Source organism: Trichogramma pretiosum, unplaced genomic scaffold (genome assembly GCF_000599845.2).
Source record: "Trichogramma pretiosum strain Unisexual culture from Peru unplaced genomic scaffold, Tpre_2.0 scaffold39, whole genome shotgun sequence".
Taxonomy (NCBI): domain Eukaryota; kingdom Metazoa; phylum Arthropoda; class Insecta; order Hymenoptera; family Trichogrammatidae; genus Trichogramma; species Trichogramma pretiosum.
This window is the reverse complement of record NW_019640828.1, coordinates 870,488-892,435: the sequence shown is the minus strand read 5'-3', so window position 1 is coordinate 892,435 and position 21,948 is coordinate 870,488. Positions and strand designations below refer to the sequence as shown.

Below are 21,948 nucleotides of genomic sequence, written 5' to 3'. Positions count from 1 at the left end.
AGAATGAACGATGCAAGAATAAACATTTTTTTGTTTCAATAAATTTTCTATACTTACTCCTTATTATTTCGCTTAAACGTATGCAATATGTAATTCGTAACGCAAATTTTGTGCGATGGTGCAAAAGTGAAAAACGAAACGAGCTTCTCGACAATTTTTTTTTATACGTATTATTCTAATAACATTGTTAGTTACTCAGTGCTGTTTTTCGTCGAAAACCATATATTGTATTCTACGCACACGTGTAGCTTTTAAGAGAATAAATAATAAAGAAAAATGTGTAAAATATCGAAAAAAGCAAAGCTATATATAATATACGAAACACACGAATAATTAATTATACATATGAAAAAAAAAAAAAATTTTTTTTAGCCCAAAATCAACGAATGGAAAATACAGAGAGAGAATCGGCTGATCGGCAATCGTATAACTTACATTATTATGATAATCGTGCCGAACGATCCAACAAAAGAACGAACAAAAAAAGAAAAAAGAAAAGACAAAAAAAGAAAAAGAATGAGCGTAGCGTACACACGCACGCGAGTAGTTACGACTGTCAAACGTATTTGCGGTCTCGCGTACGAAAAGAAACATTACGTTTTACTGTAAATAGATAATATATTATGCCTATACTACGTAAGATGATTTTCCCCTTTGTTGACTGCTTTTACATAGTCAAAATGCCATTATCGTTCTCCGTTATATACGTTTTTCTCTTTTCTCTCTCTTTTTTTTTCCTACACTTCTTCGTCTTCTTCTTCTTCGTCCTCCACTTCGGGCTGTGGAGCTTAATATGTGTACGGAATTTCTCAACATTTGTCTTTCGCGCGACGGTAGCAGTCCGGGATGTGTCTCGCGCGCGCGCGCGGCCGAAACAAAACTGTTTCCTTTTTCGAGGGTAAACGAAAAAATACGTCCGACTTTTTTGTCAACTTTATATACATCTCTCTCTTCTCGTGTACATAGAAGTATGAATGCATGCGTGTGTGTGTCTGTATGTGTGTGCACTGTATTAACTCGGTGGTCCCTCGAACACCATCCATTATTCATGGCGCGCAAAAGCATCGCATATCCATTGTTACGATAAAAGCAAAGAAAAAAAAAACAAACGCATAGTTCAACCTTATACATAATATAAATATATATATATTTATAAATATATGCGTAATGTATATTACACGCTGGTTATCTCGATTATCCATTTACCGAACAAAAAACCCACTCTCCGAAACGAAAAAAAAAAAATTTAATCTATAAATATATTGTGTAAACCGAAATTAAACACTATATCGATAAGCTGGAAACAAACAGAAAAGAATCGACGGAAAATATATAAAGTATAAATAAAGATAAATGAAAAATAAAACAAAATGAGTGAAAAATTGTCGTAATCGTATGTATGATAAATCCTGTCACAACAATTCCTCGAGCAGCTTCTTCAAACGATATTATTATACGCCGTTTACGTCGTTTGGCTTTTTGACTTTTCAGCCGGGGCCGCTTTTGTGCTTCCTCTGCTGCCGTTTGCATTTTAATGACTCGGACAAAGACGCGGGTATATCTAGCATCGTTGCATAACGTTATTATATACACACGCGCGAGCGGAGAAAATCTTCCTTCCAAGGATTTCCAGGTACCACCACCACCACGATCGTATTATCCCAGAGAGCTGAAAGAGAGCAAAGGAACAATTAATTTTCTCGTTGCTCGACGTTAATGCAGAGGTAAGAGAGAGAGACAAAAAAGAAGAAGAAGAAGAAGAAGAAGAAGAAACGTATTATAATACACGCGCACAATGGACGGATGAATTAGTGCTTGTAAGTATGTGTATATGTTAAGAATTTCACATATTAAATCACGAGTTTTTCTGAATGTCACACGCGCGCGCGCACGAGCTGCAAAAAGGAGAGGGAGAGCCCCCGTTTAGCAGCAGCGCGGCAGGCCCGGCAGCTCATTTGTATTTATTGCCGCGCGAACAAAATTATCACCGGCGATAAATCTCCGAGTACTTCCAAGTGAGAGAGAGAGACTAGACTCCACCCTTTATGCTCCTTTTCTTTTTTTTTTTTCATCGTCATCTTCTTCTCGCGCGAGCTCACCGCAAGCTCGACCTTTCATTATTATATTAATCGCATTGCGCGCGCGCGCGAGCGGGGCTATATATCTCGCACCTCGTTGCGCGTCGACTGGCTTCTTTTTTTTTCAACGCGTGCTGTGGTGGTGGTGGTACACCTCCGAAAAAAGCTCCGAGTCTTTTTTTTTTTCCTTTGCGCCCATCCTTAACTTTTGACGCTATCTCTCATTTTATATACAATATAATCGCAAAGTGGCGCGCAGCAGCACATGAACAGCAGCAGCGGTCTATTGTGCCTCATAAAGCAAAGCAGCAGTGCCAAGAGAATTTTTCGAAACAGAGAGACAACACAACAGCAGCAGCAGCAGAGGTGTCTCGGGGCCATTATGTACACGGCGCGGTCTTTTCTTCTTCTTTTTCCTCGCTCGTCGCTTTTTGAGCCGCGAAGAATAAGACGAAGAAAAGAAGGTAAAAGAAGAAGAAGAAAAAAGGTAAAAGGTAGTAGTAGTAGTAGTAGTAGTAGCTACGGTAGCTGCCACAGCTGCTGCTGCTGCTGTTCGCGCGAGATTATACGATGGAGAATTTTTGGAGGCGTCCAGTTGGGCTGCTGCTGCTGCCGTTGCACCTTGCGCACGCGGGGCTATTCACGCTATTTTTTTCCTATTCACAGTAATGTGTATAATATGACTCTTCGCTGCTGCTGCTGTTTCTCTCACTCGCTCCACGCACCGTGTGTTATTTTTTTTTTCATATAATATGTAACTGTGCGACTGGATTCTGTCTCTCTCTCACGATCGTCCAATGCGTGCCTTGCCGCTGCGGGTCCTGCTGCTGTAAGCGTCGATTTTTCTTCTCGCTCGCGGCACAATGAAGAAGACATTAAAAAAAAGGACTAGTTTCAAGAGGTCCTATGGGAAAGAATACAATCCCGACCGACACACAAGTTGCGCTCTGATTTTAAGACACGCAACGAGTAATGATCGAAGATAATCGATTACGATCTCTCGAAAAATGTAAAGGATAATCGATTGAATTTATAGAACGATTAGATAATTGTTCAAACTTGTAAATGTCGTATGTTTATACCAATCGGTAATGTGTCTTGCTGCTTGCGAGTTTTGAATGCTCCATCTGTCGAACGGAGTCGGTAAGAGTTAATTCGAGACTTTCGTTGTGAGATTCAATTTTTTTTTCTTTTCATCCAGAAATAGCAGCCGCAGCAGCTCGTTCATCTATATATTACGAACAAGATAATTCGAAACTGGTTAATGGGCTTTTGTTCGCCAACAGATATATATTATATTATATACCGCACACATAATTTGACACTCGGCATTGTTTTCTTCTGGGCTACCCGTAATGTATATAATATATAAGAAAAAAAATTTGAATGATAATAATATGTATAAAATATTATATACAGCTGTAGTACTATCTAGAGATGACCGCGTTTCGTCCTATCTGTATACACGTGAAAGGCCTATGCGGACAAAAAGCATAAATTGAACTCGTTTGTTTCGCTACGCCGCTACACACGGCTTTTATTATGACATTGTTTGGCCTCCACATGCGTACCGTGTCTTCGATGCTGCTGCTGCCGCTGTTGTTCTTGATATATACATAGTAGTATACATTTTATGCTATCGTCTGGTTTTTCGAGTTTCGCGTGCGAGTATCTCTCTCTCTTCACGAAGCGTTGCACACAGACACATTACGCTCTTTTGATTCTTCATAATTCATCTCTCTGCCGATTGTACTTATAATATATAGAAAATAAGCGTAAAGCTTTTCTTTAACGCTACACTCGGAGATTAGATTGGCGATCGTCAGGTGCTATACACTACTCTTAGTACGTACAGTGGTAAGTGTCGAGTCATTGCCTCGATAGGGGGGTGCGTTTGCGTTTTTTTTTTCGTCGTATACAATCATTCTTCTTCTTTTTCTTTTTTTTTTTGTATAAAATACGCATTGGAGCGATTAATGTAAAACGATAACGACTCGCGCGCGTGATTCACCTCAAGTGTATACCATTATATATATTACACCTATATAGCCTAGTGCCGAAAACTTTAGGTATATGTACAATAGGTGCCTACACTCGACAAAGGGTGTGTCCGTCTTAATGGACACAACGTGCCACAATGGCATAGATACGGCCGCAAGCTCATTAAATCTATTATTCGGTTCTACGCGCAGCGGACAGACAAAAAGACAGAGAGAGAGAGATATCCTCGCGCAACGGACACACACTATACCTACTACTCGACACCAGCAGCAGAGAGGAGAAGGCGAGAAATCTCGTTCCTCGGTTAAAGACCTTGTGTATCCAGAGGCGCAGGGGGCGGGGTGAGAGAGAAGGAGCCTCGAATGACTTAATCAAGCAGTCAAATACTCTCGGGGTATGCCGGGCACGATTCTCTGACCCTTCGCGCGCGCTCGCTCTCCCTTTGATGTGTGTGTTATATAAATAGGTATATATACGTCACGCCGCGCGCTAGATTGCAGCGGTCGACATGGAGCACGACGCGAAACGAGGGGATAAACGTTTCGCGATTGTATCGCGGTGATAAGTTTTTGGGTTTCCGCGAATGCAGAATCAGCAGCTCTTTTTATTAATTAAAAATTAATAATTATTTCTCGAGAATGGAACGGAGAAAAGAACAGCAGCATTCCGTTAATTGGCATATCGGCTTCTTAATTGTGAAATCATAATGTCTGTACACGACTCTCTCGCGCTAATGAAAGTCCTCGAATCGCACGTGCTTATATACTTCTCTCTTTCTCTCTCTCTTTTTTTTGTCTCCCTCTCGTCGAGCGGATCGACGTCTCGACACGCCCTTATGTTTCATCGTGATTTTCGAGTGTCTATTTACGTATATAACGACGCACAAATGGCCTATCGATATGACGATCGTCGTCGCCAGAGGGTGAACGCTCGGCAGCCAAATTGCCAACGAGATATGGGTAATTCTTTTTTTTTTTCTGTGCCCAAGACGTTCACGATAAAGCACACCATATTTAGTGGCGGCTGTTATGTAATATACCAGAGAGACAGGAGAGAAGCAGAAAAAAAAAGGGAGAGAAACAGAGAATTCCGTTTTGTATAAAGGAGAGCTGTGTGCGCGCGCGCGTGTGGGACAATCGCATACAGCGGATTCATCGTAGCGTGGCAAAAAGCCGCCGCGGCGTGTGCACAACCTTCTCTCTCTCTCTCTCTCAAAATCCTGGGAATCTTATTAGGCCAAAAGAGAGAGAAAGAGAGAGAGAGTTTCAACCCCCTTCTTTGCTACCACCCGCGTAAATATTTCGTCGTTTCTTCTTCTTCTTCTTCTTCTTCTTCTGCTGAGCCGCGTCGTCCGGAAGTCACTCGAGTTTATACGGGAAAAAACTGCGCCACCCCCTCGCAACAGCAGAGAGCGAGAGAGAGAGAGAGAGATCCAACAGAGTACATAAAAGTCCGCTAAAGCAGCCTAAATGTCGCCTTTTTTTTCGCCCAGCGAATACAGCCCCGTACGCTCGAGCGAACACTCGCTCGCGCATTTCACCCCTTGGCTGTGTGTATGTGCCATTAGGATTGTTGTGTACAAGGCAATAACCCTTCACGGCCTCTCAGCAGCGGAGCGACGAGCTGCTGCCGCTGCTGCACTCCAATATGGTATATGTATAGTATATGTACGCGTCATTGTGCTTGATATTATGGCGCGCGTGTGGGAGCTATATTTATTTTTTTTCTTGCGTAATGTACGCGATTTGTTGCCAATTAATCCCTCCCCTGAACGAGTAATATCGCTCTCGATCGTACTTGTGTATATTGCGACAAAAGTAAAATTGATATCGATGTATCATTAAATAATTAGTTGGTTTAGTTGAATGACCGCCAATGATGATTGACGTATCTCGTATCGCTACTCCATTGTGACAAAGAAAAAGTAGTGTGTCAGATATAACATTGATAAGAAAAATTACAAAAAAGTGTTCGTATATTTAGTGTAAATCGATGAATGTTAAGATTCGCTTTTTAACTAATATATGCCATTAAAAAATTAGAAAAAAAAAAACAATTAAAATTATCGTCTAATTTTCCTCGCGAAACCGTATATATAATATAAAATCTGACTGACGTTAACAAAAAGCATTAACGATTAAAATTTTCAAAACAGTCGATTTTCAGGCACGACAACGTTAGCGTCGTGCACGGAAATAAACATGAAGTTGGTATTTATTTTTTCCTGTATATCAGCATTGTTCTTGAGTGTAAACGGTGAGTCTCTAATCTTTTTGTTTTTCTTTCGTCATATATTTACTTATAATGTGTACTTTTTAAGGTTTGTTGTTTTAGAGCAAATAAATTATTGATTAGATTTTTATTGATTGACGCTACTTACATCAATTCAACCATACCCCTAAATCAGGCGGTACAATGGAAATATTTAAAATCATAATGTCCTTTCGTATAATCAGGTCTTCCCACGTTGGGCTTGAAAATCGGCCCGACGAGCCATCGCGTCTGGCGACCCCCGCGTTGCGAGACCATACCCTTCCACGTGTCCAGCGGCAGCCAGACCTTCTACCGTTTCGTCGAGAACACGGACTCGTGCGTGCCGTTCCAGGCCGACCAGCTGCCCAACTGGTACGGCTACGAGACGAAGCAGCAGTGCGATCTCGAGTGCCGAAACATAATCGTGAGTTCTTTAAATTTTTGATTATAATATACAAGAGATGCTGCTATCTGTAATTATGTAAGTGTGTGTGTGTATTGTGACGCGCTAAATGACATTGTTTGTTTATCTGTTACCACAGTCGAGACCAGATCCAGACCCGCCGAAAAATGATGAGGGAGGCGCGAAAGTAGAACCGACAGACGATTACGATTCTGGCGAGGAGGTCTACGACGAGTACACAGATAGTAGGGTCTGATACGTAACATCTCGCGCTGCCATGACGTCACTGATATTATAGATATAAAAAGAAATAAGCAAACGAAGTGAAATAAAAGATCTATTTTCTCATATATGTTTTATCCCGTAATAAAGTTCGATCCCAATGGCGCAATCCATCGTATAGACAAACAATTTCTCGCGCTTGTCTGCATTCGGTTGTTGTGTCTCGATTGTAGACACAACCGATACGCTAATTACTCGATTTAAACACACAGAGAGACGCAGATAATGCACAGCTGATTTTTTAAAATTCTTTTATTTATATTCGTAAGCTAATCTCTCTCTCTGGAATGCGAGAGCGCAATACATCGTACGTTTCCGAGCGTAGGAATGTATTAACGCAAATGCATTGCTCAGTAAGGGGTGTACATTCGACAATTTTTTTGAAAATCTTTTGTAAAATGAAAAAGAATTTAGCGAAATTTACTACGTTTGCTGAGAAAAGGATTACATCATTTTAAAGATGGCTGTGGTATTTGATAAAAATTGACCTAAATCGAAATTTTGAATGATTAATATTTCTACACTCGTTTGACGTGAGCTTTATCATTCGAATGTTCATCTGTGGTGAACAATTTTCCGATTATAAAAATACCAAAAAGATTGAATAATACTCGCAACAGGAAATTGATTAATACAGTGGTGCTAATAGATTATACATTACAAACAAGGTAAATAAAAAAAAAGCCGCGTGAAGAAAGAAAATGTGAAATACAACAAGTTTCCGAAAATTGGCTACTTTACTCTCTGTACAGTCTTTAATTTTATCGTGAGCTTTGCGGTTCCATCGACAGATGGACCATCGCAAATTCGCAAGTGGCAAAACAAGTTTCAGATTAGTATAAATCCAAAAAAGACGTTATACAATTTATTGTTAATATGAGAATTTTAATTTGATAATCGGAAGAAGTTCTAGCAGTTCTTACTAGCTGTTAGAGATTTTAAAAATGAATTTTTATAAAAAATGTAAGGACTATAATATTAAAAAATTCGTTTAGTTCTGTAACGAGATTTATTATAGTAAGAGGCGTCGTATTTGTTCGTGAGCTTTTCGATTTCATCGACAGATGGATCACTGTAAATTCGCAAGTGGCAAAACACATTTCCGACCAGTATAAAAACAGATACGCAGATTTTGAGAGAATCAGAGAAGAGGATCTATCAGCTCGAAAATTACCAGAGTGGTATCCGAAAATTATCGTACCCTACACACACACCGACACCAAATCGCCATAGATTGTTTAAAACGCTCGTGTTTTATTCCAGAAAATGAAACGACGTACACATACGTACGCGAGATAGAGATAGGGTTGCACGCGCGATATACAGTGCGAGGAAATAAGCTCGAAGGGTATATATACGTAACGAAGGAAGTCGATGCGAAGAACAGACAGAAAGCGACGGGGGGAGAAACTGTGTTGTGCTGTGTTATATACGTCGAAGTGGCTTCTCGTTCTGCAAGCTATATACATATATATGGGCACGTGCCTGTGACGGAGTTTAATTTAAATGCGTCACTCTCTCCTTTGCTATATATATAAGCACAACGACGACTGGTATATACAGAGAGAGTGACCGATCGGATCGAGACTTGGATTGCCGATAAAAGGAGTCTCTCTCTCTCTCTCTCTCTCTATTTCACTTGTCGATGACTCGCCCGTTGTTGTTGTGTCCGAAGCTATGTACATATTTATATAGGCAGGGCCCCTCCCCGGCCCCAGCGCCGTGTCAATGTTATCAAGCGCGTGCCACTGAATGGATTACCTCGCATTTCGAGGCTCCTGAAATTCGCGCGTGTATGTGTGTGCGCGGCTCTCTCGCACTCTATGTAAATTACCTACCCCCCCATACACGTACACATACGTCTGTATATATCGAAGCCATAGAAAATGCAAATGCGCCGATCGGTCGGTGGATTTAAATGGAATTGAGACAAAAATCGCATACGCGCCTACTGCTATACATTTTTGTTGTAAAGCTTTTTCTGCGCGTGTGCAATGTCGTGCGTTTTGTCGCGCGCGTCATTCGGTAATAATCTCGAAGTAAGGCCGAAAAACGCGTGACTCGAACGTCGTTGCGTCGTTATTATTACATGAAAATGACATAGCGCGAAGCGTCTAATTTCTATTACAGTCCAGAAAAAGAAATAAATGACGAGAGGTTTCTTCACACATTTTAGTCTAATTTTTTTTTACTTATATTATTATTTTGATTTTGCCACTTGCAGATCTTCATGCAAAGGTATAGTCGCCATCTAGCGGTGAAGGCTTCAAACGATATCGTCGCGGTGAAAACTGATCTAAATTTTTCGGAGCAATCGATAGCGACGCGTTTTAAATGGTCACTTTTTTTACAATTCAATTAATTAATTCATTGTCAAATTTCGAATGTTCTTTAAAAAAAATTTTATCTTCAATCGAGTGAAATAAAAATACGTATCGTACATCGCAAACAAGTGCAATAAGAATGAAATCTACTCGTTGATAAACAAAGGCGCGTACAATTAGCGGCAGAGTTCAAAATTTCTAGATAGCCGAACGATCGCTTCACACACAATGGTATTACACGGCGTAATATCGAGGAAAATTGCGCTCGCATTGTTTCTCGCTCGAGCCGCGCACGGCAAGCTACAGGCGCTTTGTATATTATACACAATCGCGCGTGCACAATGAAAACTATAATAATATCGATCCGCGAGAGAGAGATGCAGAACAAATCAATTAAATACGTTTATATATATATCTCTCTTATACGCGGCTCGAGCGAGATCTCATTCGCGCGAAACAGAAGGATCGTTGCGCGATCTGTGTATTATGTGCGAACAATGATTACTGCTTCGTCACTGTACTCTCGTGATCGGAGCTCTAGAGATATCGTATCGGCCGCATTCTTATGCGCAGGGGAAGAAGGTGCGTATATAGTGCCGCGCGGTACAATTTAATCGAGTCGATCTGAGATCGATCTCTCGCATCTTCTTTCATCTCGCACCGCCGCCGCCACCACCACCGCTGCCGTATATGTAAGAAGTTTCAATTGTGTTGCGTTTTACACGTATGCATATAGTGCGTATAATATGTGTATCGATATTCCGGGGGGCTTCCGGCCCCGCGAATTAAAAGGCCAATATTATAAAGCGATAATTACTCTCTATAAAGCGACATCTGTTTCTCGAGATGATCGCGTCGTAGCGCGTTGATTTTTCTTTTCCATTTGTAACGGCGCGAATCGCCGACGTAGGTACGAATCGTGACTACGCACTTGTATGCAGAGCTCGAGGATGCGTTTTGTGCGTTGTCCAGGTGGTCATCGTCATCGCTTTTACGGGCTGCAGCTGCAGGGAGAGAAACTTTTGTTCTTCGACGACGTTCTTTTTCTCTTTCTCGTCTTCTTACGTGTATATCTCTAGCTTGTTGCAGCGCGGCGGCGACCTCTCGAGGCCTCGAATCAAGCGTGAAAAGTTCATTGTAACGAGGGATGTATTATATAATGATGATATCCTTTTTAACAGAAGAGAATGAACCCGGAGTTATAAACGAACGAGTGCTTTGAATTTTTAATTTCAACCACTGTTCCTCTTTCTCTCTTTCTTTCGCGAGTAAGCAAAAAATCGATATATATATTATATTCGTTTTATAGAGTATCAACCCTTTTCTTTTGCTTTTGGAGAGGGGGTTATAGTAGTAGTAGTAGTTGTAAGTAAGCTCCCTCTCTATGCGACTCGAAAAATTCGCAACGTATCGATTCGTCGATTCGTTTGCCTTTTTTTTCTTTCTTTTTCTTTCTCTTCGTCGCCGCGCGCTTTGTTGTCGCCGTAGTTGAGTTGCGTGTAGTTGCCTTACGTATATATATAATATATAATATCAGTGCAACCTACAGAGAGAGAGATCTTAAATTCAAATGATCCGCTAATTCGATTTTACAATGCGCCGTGTACGGATTCGTTCCATCGTCTTTTTCACACACACACACACACACAAGGGGGGTATCGATGGTACAATATGGATCTATTTTTTGAAGGGGGTTGGTTCCGATACGCTCTCGTACGTGCACGCAGGTAGTTTCTATTATTTATATGCGCCATGTGCATCGATGTGCCTCTCTACGCGCGGAAGGTGACACGCGTGCGACAGATTTTTTTCCTTTTTTTTTTTTTTTTTTTTTCTTTNATTTTTTTTTTTTTTTTTTTTTTTTTTTTTGTCATCGACGAGACGAGACGAGATGGTGGAGCAGCGATCGACACGGCTAACGTCTTATATATATATAATACTCGAGCAGTCGAAGCAGCAGCAGCGGCAGCAGCAACTGCTCTTAATTATCATTGTATAATCGAGTTACGCCCTTCGATCAATTTCAATAGGGCTATATAAACGTATAGGCTTCCGAAGAGCTTCCGAACTCTTTTTTTTCCGATTCGGGCTGGGCCTGTGTTATAATTTTTTCTTTCTGTCCTCTTTATCTGGGCGATACATACATAAGCATATGTACATGGCATTTAAGGCTCAGGAATTGGATTATTGTCATTATTATTATTTTTGTTATTTTTCGTTACATATAGGTAAGGAAAGGGGGCTATACGTGATATTATGTAACCTGCAACGAGCGTTTACGAATTAACCTCATCCTCTTTTATTTTTTTATTTTTCATTTCCTCGATATAATTCCATTATGGCATATATTGGCTTCACGGGTGCGCCACACACGGCAGTATACAAATCAGAGACGAGTATTATTATACAGTGTGTGCGAAGCCTGTCAAAAAATATGAAAGCTATATAATCCTCTTCGACTAATGTAATTATTACACTTCGACACGCAGTCGAGAAAAGGAGAGTTTGATAAACTTTGGCAATTTTTCAAAAGTCACATTTAAACGGTTATGTACACAGCCCGGAAGGCATGCGTATAAGCCATTTTTCAGTTCCGACTCTTCGCGCAAGCCCCCTTTCTTTTTTGGCCATCGCAGCGATCATCGTCTTCATTACTCTTCGCTTTATTTCTCGGGCGCGCTGCATATTTGGGTTTTCAGCGCGTACGACAACAATAATAATGATCATAAAAAATAATGATGATTCGTTGAAAAAAAAGACTACGCCTCTCGATGTGAAAAATCGGCCGTGCGCACTGTCTTACATCGATCGGTTGTATTATCCGCATGTTCTGTAATAAACCTGCGTGACACACGTAACGTTGAATCGAGAGGGTAGCAAAGAGTAAGAAGAAGAAGATGAAAAATAACCCTTTTCTCGGGGCGCACAATGACGCCATTCTCTACGGCGAATGTCGCGGTTCGATGCCTTGCAGCTATATATATATACACATAATATTTCCGATCGATCGGTTCGATCGATTTCTCGCGCGCGAGCGAACGAGCGAGAGACGTCTCTATAACATAGGTGTATACAGGCTTTGCAAAGCTGCGTACACATTATTGTATAAACATATTTTATGCATAATAATTAGGTAGTTTGCCCCCTTTCACCTTTCGAAGATATTTTTTTTTCTTCGATCGTCGCACGCAGCCAGATTTGCATACGGCAGCACGCGTAAGGATGCAAATTGCTGTAGGACGATATTGTGTATCGGGCAACAATTGCGCACATATATTGGGCTCGTGCGCGCGTGGCTGGCGCGCAGCGCGCTATTATATCGTGTATCGGAATTGGCCCGCGCATCGGTGTTTTTTTTTTAATTTTTGCTCCGTGCATCGAGAAAAGCCTGTTTCACGCGCGTGCAGCGGTCGAGAGGATTATTGTTCGGTGGCAGGCGAGAAAAATTTGGAAATCGAGGAGATAAGGCGCGACGTTGACCCAGCTTTTTCTGAGATTCACACTAAATATGTTTTGTGGTTTTGCATAGATCCTAGGGTAAAAAAGTAAATGAGAATAGCAAAAATGTAAAATCAGACATAAAAATTTAAAACAAAAACGATATTGTATATTATTTCAGATAATTTTATATGGAATCTTCCTTGAAAATTAATGTATCAGTACTCATTTATTAATATTTTTTTTATAAATTGCTCCAAAAATGTACGTGAATTGAATCACATACATTATTTTCTATGCAAACACGAACAAAAAATATTTCATTTTGATTGGGAATTAATATTTCAATACAGATTTGTTTTTTGTGTTACTTTTAGAAAAAAATATTCGATCAGAATTTAAGTCAGCCTTCACCGCAAGGTGGCGAGTGCGTTTAACTGTACACCTGCAAGTGGAAAATTAAACATAATTGCATAAGTACTAAGCAATTGGAAGATTATTCTGTTGGATGTAAGTTGATTATTGCGTATTAGCAAAAGAGCCTATGAGAAAATTACGAAAGGACAAAGTGAGAGAGAGAAAGAGAAAGCAGAAAATCCTAAACAACATTTATACATACAATACAAGGAGACCAATGGGGTGACTTTATATCACATCTTACCCATTGCGCGTATATGTACGACATAAATATGAATATAATAATAACAGGAGGAAGAGTGCCCAACCAGCAAAAAAAAAGTATAAGGCACAGAGAAAGCACAAATGAAAATATAATGTACAGCATCGTCCCGGTTCAATGGTGCTCTTTCTATTTTTTTTTTTTTCGAATGAGCGATCGGGCGGTACATATAGGACGTTTTCGATTCGATTCGAGCGACACGTCTATATAATATAAAATAACAATAATAATAATCATAATAATACGTGTACCGAGCGCGGGCTGCACCGCTGTATATATATATGTATACTAGCATAGTTTATATGTCACGAGACCGAAGCCAGCATATGTCTCTCCCGAAAAAGGGTTGTGTGTGTGTGGAAAAACGACCGAAATCACGCGGTCGATTTTGCTCGCAAAATTAAAGTCGGCCTCGGCAATTTCATTCCCTTCGCATTTTTCTCTCTTTTGCCTTCTTATTCTTTTTCTTTCTTGTGTGTTATATATGTAACGCGACAAGCCAAGGCCTCGAAATCTCTCCCTTATGAAATTTCGTGCGTCGTCGTCGTCGTTGGGTTTCCCGTATTCTCCAACCCTTTCTTTTTCTTTACACTCAGGCACGCTGATAATATAACGTATAGAGAGAAGTCCTTTTTGACGTAGGAAATGTTTTCTTTGACACGTCTCTCGTTCTCTCTCTCTCTCTGGTCGGGCGCGAGCGACTTATGTGCGGCCCCTTTTTTTTTCGAACCCTGTACATATATAAATCGCTTGCGCGCGCTGGCACGTCCCGATCGCTTGAAACAGTTACACACATATACACATACGCATATATATACTTCGATAGGTATTATAATTTGTTCCGTTGTCGCAATGCGGGGCCACTTCCGAAAGGTAAACTCTTCTGCCGCACATATGCGCGCGCGTGTAAGCCAATCTATCGCATGCAGCAGCATGTAGTGCAGTGCAAATATTGTTCGACACATCTTTTTTTTTTTTTCGTTGGTAGCGGCCGTGTTTGATTACTCGCGTCGATATCGGTACGAGTGATGTGCTATCGAATTTTTCTCTCCGTGGTCCCGGTTGAGTTCATTAAAAAAAACATGCGTTTACACGTGTGTAATACACCTTGCGAATTTCGGTGGTTATATACAAACGGCCCAAGAGAGAGAGAGGGATATCTAATCCTTCTGTTTATTATAACAAATGAAAAAAAAAAGCTCGGGTATGCTGAGCCGCGTGCGAAAGGCGCATTTCGATCGTGCGGCGCGGCGCGGGCTATAAATCGCCGAAAATTCCTTTGCTTTTCTCTCTCTGTCTCGCTCTAGCAGTTAGCGTACAGGCGTGAAACACCCCCGCGGCGAGTAGTTCGCGCCTACGCAGGCGAGAGACGCGTAAATTAACGGCTTATAAATGCCATTATGCGCGATGTCGTTGCAGCTATATATATGTATCGCGTGTGCAGCGCTGCATTCATAATATACTGATGTTTATTTTTTTTTATAATAAAACGGCTTTACACGAAGAGGTCAAAAATTTTCCAAGGCGTGCTATGCGTTTATAATGTAAATATAAAAAAATATATATGTGACTTTGTTTTTGAACGTTAGTAAGGATGAAGAAGCTGGAAATGAGATGAAAAGTAAAATAGATAATTTGTGTCTTATTCAAAATACAGCGTACGAACGATGCGAGTGATAAAATAATTTTCATTACATTTTTTATAAAGATTACAAAAATAGAAATAAATTTATTCGCATACAATTATATAATTTTTTTGTAGTAAGTCCAACAGGAGGAGAAATCTCATATGATCTTGAAAGTGTGTTTAATAATATGTAAAAAAATAGCACTATATGACTAAAACCCATCGGGAAAAAATGTTATCATATTAGTATAAGGCCAGTTTTTAATGTTGTTACATCGCTGCCACAAGCTCTCTGGGCCTTTTTCTTCATAGCATACTACAAATAATTGCATATAATATAAAAGCTCGTGCGAGCTTTAAAAATGATCTCAATTTGTCCCATCCTCTATTCCCACATCCTGACACAAGAGCTTTTCTCATCTATTCAACGTTAAAAGTCGCAACGAAAAAAAAAGAAGTAATTTTCATACATTACACTCGTACTCGGGCGCGTAAGTACGGCGCGCGGGCGCATTATAACGCGGACACTGCGGTCATCGTCTTTCGTCCCTTTTCATGTGGCTTTTGTGTCACTCTCTCTTTTTTCATCTCTCGACACCATACACGTACACGCGTACTAAAAAAAAAAAAAAAAAGGAGATGAAGAAGATCACACGCGGAGGACCTTCTTCCAACACCTACAACGGAGCAGAAGAGCCACGCGCGATACATTATATTATTATTTTGTATAATCCCTGACCACGTCCCTCTATTCACGCGCGTAATACCGCGGCCCGGGCCGAAGAACGCTGCGCGCGTCTAATCCAGCTTTTTTATTATAATAATACACTCGCGTATTATACGCGCGAAAGAGAGACTCGGACATTATACTTCTTTTCATATACGTACGTTCGTTTGTACGTCATCTCGAATAAGCAGCTCATTGTTTTTTTTTTTTTTTTGGTAGTGGTAAATCCCGCTCGTAAATTTCAATTAGATAATAAATAACAGCTCGCGATATTCGAGAATGCATGCAAAAATACATACATAAATTCTTCTTTCTCGAGTATTTTCGAGACCTTGAGCGTATTATAATATCACCCGAGGACGACGAGAGGGCAGCAAGCACAAGGCACCCACCACCACCCCGCAAAACGTATTATAATATATTCTTCGTTCGAGCTAAAAGGCCAAAAATCTCCACTGCTCTCGATGTTTTGCGCCACCACCACCACCACCGTGTGTGCGTATTGTAAAACGTCAAAGGGATGGAACGTGCTGTACGCCGTGTAACTATTATACACGAGAGAGAAGAAGAAGAAGGAAAAAAAGAAGTAGGAGGACGAGGAAGAAGATTAAAGATACAAAAGTCCGTTTGATGGATTTTCTTCTCTCTCTCTCGTATGTATACGGCTTTATGTAGTACACACAGTGTTGGATGTTGGCTATTCGCACAATTTATACCTATATAAATGCTAAATCGAGCGGATCTTTGGTGCGTGTTATAGTACGACTGTATAGATTCGACACCTGCGCAGCAGATTACACTCGTATTTTTCGGCGCGATCGATCAATCGGCCGTATACGTATAAGTTTTTCGTATACGTATACCTTACCCCCTCGGTCTCTCAAACGCACGCGAGATGTACCTGTTTTTGGGTAGGAAAAATTATAATTCAAAACTACTATTACTACACGACTCGGCTTTTATGTCGTCGTGCATATACATACGCGAGCGACAAAAGGACACTGAGAAAGAACCATATTTTTTTTTATTTTATTTCGTGTATATATTTTTTTCTCCTCGAGTCGCGCGCGGGAGGAATCGAATATATGTATATATTTATACTGTCAAAGTGTACTTGTGTGTGTGTGCCCATTGAAAATAGAAGAATAGACATATAGCACACGCGCTGTACATGTAAGGGAGCAAAAGAGAAAAGCAAAAAGAAAGTCCGGAGGACCGAGGCGAAACATATACGCCGCTGCCGATGCCGAGCGAGAGAAACGCGGCGGTGACGTATTGTAAATAGACGCGCGCGCGCGCGGAAATGGCTTTGGCATGCAGATTCGATCGCCGAACCCCCGCCCACGAGTGTGTGTGTGTGTAGCTTTTTTTCATCCATACTTCGAGCGCTGCGTCGCTCTCTCGTTGAGCCGTATGATTTTTTTTTTTTTAGATAATTTATATTTTTTCTCCTTGACTGAATTAATTGAGTCGACTGTATGTGTGCAGGGCGTCCCGTTGTTTCGCGAATTAATGACGTTAAGCCCATTTTTCCGACGACTCAGCGCATCGTCATTCTCTGTGTTTCCCCCGTATCATCATCGGCGCGTGGCAAAGCCTTGGTATAAATCGGTGAATTTACATATTTTCTCGCTTCTATATAAATCCAGCTGTTTCCATTACGTTGATACGCGCGTGCCAGCTGAAATTCCAAGAGAGAGAGAACGAGCCAATCGTTAAAAAATGATGTCATTTTCAGCTGCTAGAAAGCTCGAGCATTTTTTTGGTGTTATACAATGCGATGCCGATGCACATTTACAGCGCGTGCTGCCGCGCGAGATCTTTTGTAAGTCCGAGAGAATATCGCGCGAGCTTTGTAAGATACTCAGGGAAGTATATAAGAGCATCTAATTATTAGCGCGTCGACTCGCGCGCGATGAATAGCGAAGAAAAAAAGGAAAGAAGCTCGAGCTTTTCACAGATCCTATTTTCCACCTTGTAAGTCGCGATGCCCCAGTTGCAGCATTATTATATCCCGTTCACCTTCTCCATGTACAGCGAGCTTTTATCCGAGATATTATTACGAAATTACAACTGTACAATATGCACGATAATAAAAAAAGAATCGACAAAAAAATCGCGAGTTTCATAACAATATAGTTTTGAGGATAAAAAAATAAAAATGACTGAAAATTGAACTCGCCTCGCCCTCATTGTACGAATTTATATATTTTATATAATACGTCGATTCGCGTGTCTCAATGGAAGCAAAAAAAAAAAAATCAAACATATGGAGCCACGTACAAAGCGGAGCTTTTCGCTCTCCACGTGTGTGTGTGTGTGTGTGTGAGCGTGGGAGGGCAAAATTTAAAATTCATACTCCAAGCACGCATAGACGCGCGTCATTCAATTCCAATAATATGCAACATTACAAAGTATTAGCCTCTGTGTGCGGCGCGTATATGTATGTATGTATGTATGCGCAGCAGTTCAAGTATCGAAAGCTTCGCCATCGAACAACGAACAACAACAACAACACAAGGCTGCATAGAGGAGGCGTGTGCAGCACACACAGCTCGAGAGAGAGAGAGAGAAGAAGGAAATGGGAAATATAAGAGAGAGAGGAGAGGGTAAAAGCCCAGGGCGGAAGAAGAAGAAAGCAAAAAAAAAAGGTAAAGAAGAGAGAATAAAAAAGGGAAACTCGACACAGTGCTGCTGCTGCTGCTGTTGCTGTTGCTGCTATATACCAGTTTTTCTCCTTTTTTTTGCGTCGTGCGCGAAGCGAGCGATGTGAAAGCACGTTTTACATATTCGCGTTTTTTTCGCCCCGCATTGTGCTTTATATATAGACCCGCGCGCGCGGCGCATTCGTGTGCGTGGGTGAGTGCGTAGTAGTATATAGGCTATACACCGTACTATACATACTTATATATTCGCGAGAAAAGTAGCTTCGAGTTTTCAGCACTGAGAGAGAGAGAGAGAGAGAGAAAGAATCCATGAAGCAGCTCCCCGGGTGAAAGGAGAGCTATACATAGAGCGCCGTGGATTGTGTCGCGCGATTCTTCCCGAGGCAGCAGCAGCAGCTCCTTTTTCTCGTATTCGGCGCGCGCGGGCTCTAGCTACTACCTATACTATACTACACTAAGCTTCTCTTTCCGAGTGTAGTATAAAAAAGCTCGATGTATGTACGTGGAAAATGTCGAGAGAGCAATTTTTTTTTTATTTTCATTATTTCGCTCAAGTTCCGAAAATTTTTTATTAAATTTTCCGTAATTTTGAGCGCGCGTTGAATTTTTATTCGAAAATTAATTCGAGCCGTGGGTTTATAATGGCGCGCTTGGCCATTTCTGAAACGACACCAGTTCCTATATAATCCCACAACTGCCTGCACCACTTTTGATGCGCAAGTGACTTCTTGCGAACGTTTACAAAATTTATTCGAAATTCTCTAAGCCACATCTAAAGGTGTGTGTGAGTGTGCGTTGATAATATGCAAAAACACATTATGTGACGCATGAGCTTTTGTGAATTAGAACCCAATCTATCAGTGGAACGCGTGAATTCGATTGTGGGGTAATGACTTATACGACTATCTTTACTTTGCCACTAGCAGATTTACCGAAATAAAGGTACTCGCCATCTAGCGGTGAAGACTTGAAGTGGCAGCTCCGTTTTTAAAGCGGTCGAAAAACGGTCCAAATTTTTCGGAACAATGGATTTGTCATTTTCAGGTCATTTGAAATGCGCTCAATATTTGCAACACAGTCAATCAGAGATGAAGTTTCGATCGCGCGCCATCATTAGCCAAAGCCAGCTCTTTTACTTACTCGTACGCGTTCTCAACGCGGTGATCGAAGAATGAAAAAACTTAAATTTTATGCGGATTCAACGTAAGACGAGACATCGAATGGTTTAGTTACGTAAGCCATCGTTGAAAATTAACGAGTAAGTAGTGATTCAGTTGTATACATGAATTACAAAAAAAGGCAATTAACCATCAAGACTTAATTTGGTATTCGAATGTAAGCATTCCGATTGATAATAAATTTTCCTTTCGCTATACGAGTACAGGTATGAAATTCCAATCGTAATTCAAGTCAGCCTCCGCCGCTAGATGGCGAATGTACCACTATCGTGTAAATCTGCCAGCGGTAAAGTGAAAATAATTATATAAATCCCATACTCTATAAATCTCTCTATAAATGGCTCACTCTACTGGTACACATTTACGTCGCCGAAGCGCTAGCGGCAAAAGAGAAAGATCGCTCGTCGACCGTAGCGAGTGATTCTCGCGAGAAAGATAAATCAGTTATCTCGATTAATTCCAAGCGACTTCGTGTGTTTGCGATATGGCCCGAAACTACCAAAACAGATTTAATTTTGTCGATCGGGTTTGTTCCTCGTTCGAGAAGTGGCAGGGCCCGCTCCCGAATCTCCGAGACATTTTTTGCCGCGAAGAGATCGATTGGCTTCTCGCGGAGTCTATCGAGCTCCATCACATCGACGGCATCGTCGACCCGAGACAGCTCGTCGACTTTTTGATCAAGACCGGCTACAAAGACGAGCCCGAAGATGGCGAAGATCGCGGCAAGCCATCGTCGGCGGTGCGTCGCACCACACCGATACATCATGCGGCCATGAGCCCATTATCGAGCGTGAATTTCGTGATCCCCCAGCTTTTTACGATGTACGACAGATTCGACGTGAACTACAGCGACGAGTATGGATACACGCATTTTCACGTGGCCTGCAGGCACGGCCTCGTCGACGTCGTCAAGAAATTCCTCGATCACGGACAGGATCCGAATCTTCTTTTGCCGAACACGGGTGAATCGCCGCTGCACTTGGCTCTGAAATCCCGTCGCAACGAAGTGCTCGAATTGCTGCTGAGCAACGGCGGGATCCGAATTCGGCTAACAACGATGGACGGACGCTTCTGCACTTGATTCTCAATGTCGACACGGCGAAGATGTTGATCGAGCTCAGTAAAGACCGGCCGATACGAATCGACCCCCGGGACAATTGGGGTAACACACCGCTGCACTTGGCTATGCGAGAGCACGATATAAAAATGATGGAATTTTTGCTGAGACGCGGCGCGATCCAAACATAGCCAATGACGAAGGATCCACACCTCTGCACGTTGCTTGCAAGGGCTGTCCCAGCGGCCTCAAATCGTTGGAGATATTCTTCAAGATCAACGAGGAAGTCGATCGGACGGTGCGAGTCGACGCTCGAGACAATTTGGGCCGCACACCGCTGCAGTGGGCCGTGGCGAATCTCAGGCCGAATTGCGTCGGTTTACTCTTGGATCGCGGCGCCGATCTGTCCGACTTCGTTCATCCCACCGAGAGCTATTACCCCGACCGCTACGAACGGATAGTCGGTTGTTCTCCCAGTTCGAAATTGGAAATGGCGTCCGGAGCTTTGCTCGCCATCGAAATCCTCGAGGCAGGAGGAGGTGGAGGAGGTGGAGGAGGTGGTGGAGGATACGAGCTGAACCGGGACGACGCCCTGACGATCATGAAATTTTACGCCAAGCACGAATTGTTCGAGAAGCCGGCAGATCCCGAAAAAAAATATTGGGTCGACGACGAGGAGTTCGCGCGCGAAGCCAAAGCAATCAGGATAAAGCCGAGCCTGTCGCTGTACGACTTGATCCGATCACGACCCGCGGCGGCGGCGGCGAAACAACTCACTTATCGGGATTACTACGGCTTGGCGGACCCGTGGAGATTTCGACGGACTTTCGTAAGGCACAAGGAAGCTTGTATGGTTCGTCTGTGCGAAATGACGTCGAGAGGATTTTTCCGGAGCTGGGTGCTGGATCCTCTCTTGCAGCTGACCCACTATCAATTGCCAATCCTCTGCTGTGAGATAATCATTGATAAGCTAATGAACCAAGATCTGTATCACATTTGCTTGACGGCTACGAGTCAAAACTAGCGGCGATGGAGCTTAAAAATAAAAATAAAAATAAAATTTAATTCATTAACTTCTTTCAACGCGTTTAATTAATGTAAAAAAGCAATAAAGTAATTTTACATCTCGCAGCTGTTCATTTCTCTTGATTTTTGTTTTTTCGTTACCTATACGACATTCTCACGGTTCACTCGGCAAAAGACGTCTGGCGATGGTTGCGGGGGGGGGGGGGGGG

At 41.8% G+C, this 21,948-nt stretch overlaps 1 protein-coding gene across 1 annotated transcript; it reads left to right on the top strand.

The window, feature by feature from the left end:
* The first annotated feature begins 6,216 nt into the window (after positions 1-6,216).
* On the top strand, positions 6,217-7,085 carry LOC106659648. The gene is made up of 3 exons (XM_014382316.2): positions 6,217-6,335; positions 6,536-6,756; positions 6,875-7,085. The coding sequence occupies exons 1-3, from the start codon at positions 6,281-6,283 to the stop codon at positions 6,989-6,991; spliced, it is 393 nt and encodes a 130-aa protein (XP_014237802.1). The 5' UTR covers positions 6,217-6,280; the 3' UTR covers positions 6,992-7,085.
* Positions 7,086-21,948: the final 14,863 nt, after the last annotated feature.

Bases quoted from the DNA above. Each gene is read 5' to 3' on its own strand.
- LOC106659648 (XM_014382316.2), top strand. From the start codon at position 6,281: ATGAAGTTGGTATTTATTTTTTCCTGTATATCAGCATTGTTCTTGAGT. The intron at 6,336-6,535 runs GTGAGTCTCTAA...TCGTATAATCAG, and splicing joins ATTGTTCTTGAGTGTAAACG to GTCTTCCCACGTTGGGCTTG. The intron at 6,757-6,874 runs GTGAGTTCTTTA...CTGTTACCACAG, and splicing joins TCGAGTGCCGAAACATAATC to TCGAGACCAGATCCAGACCC.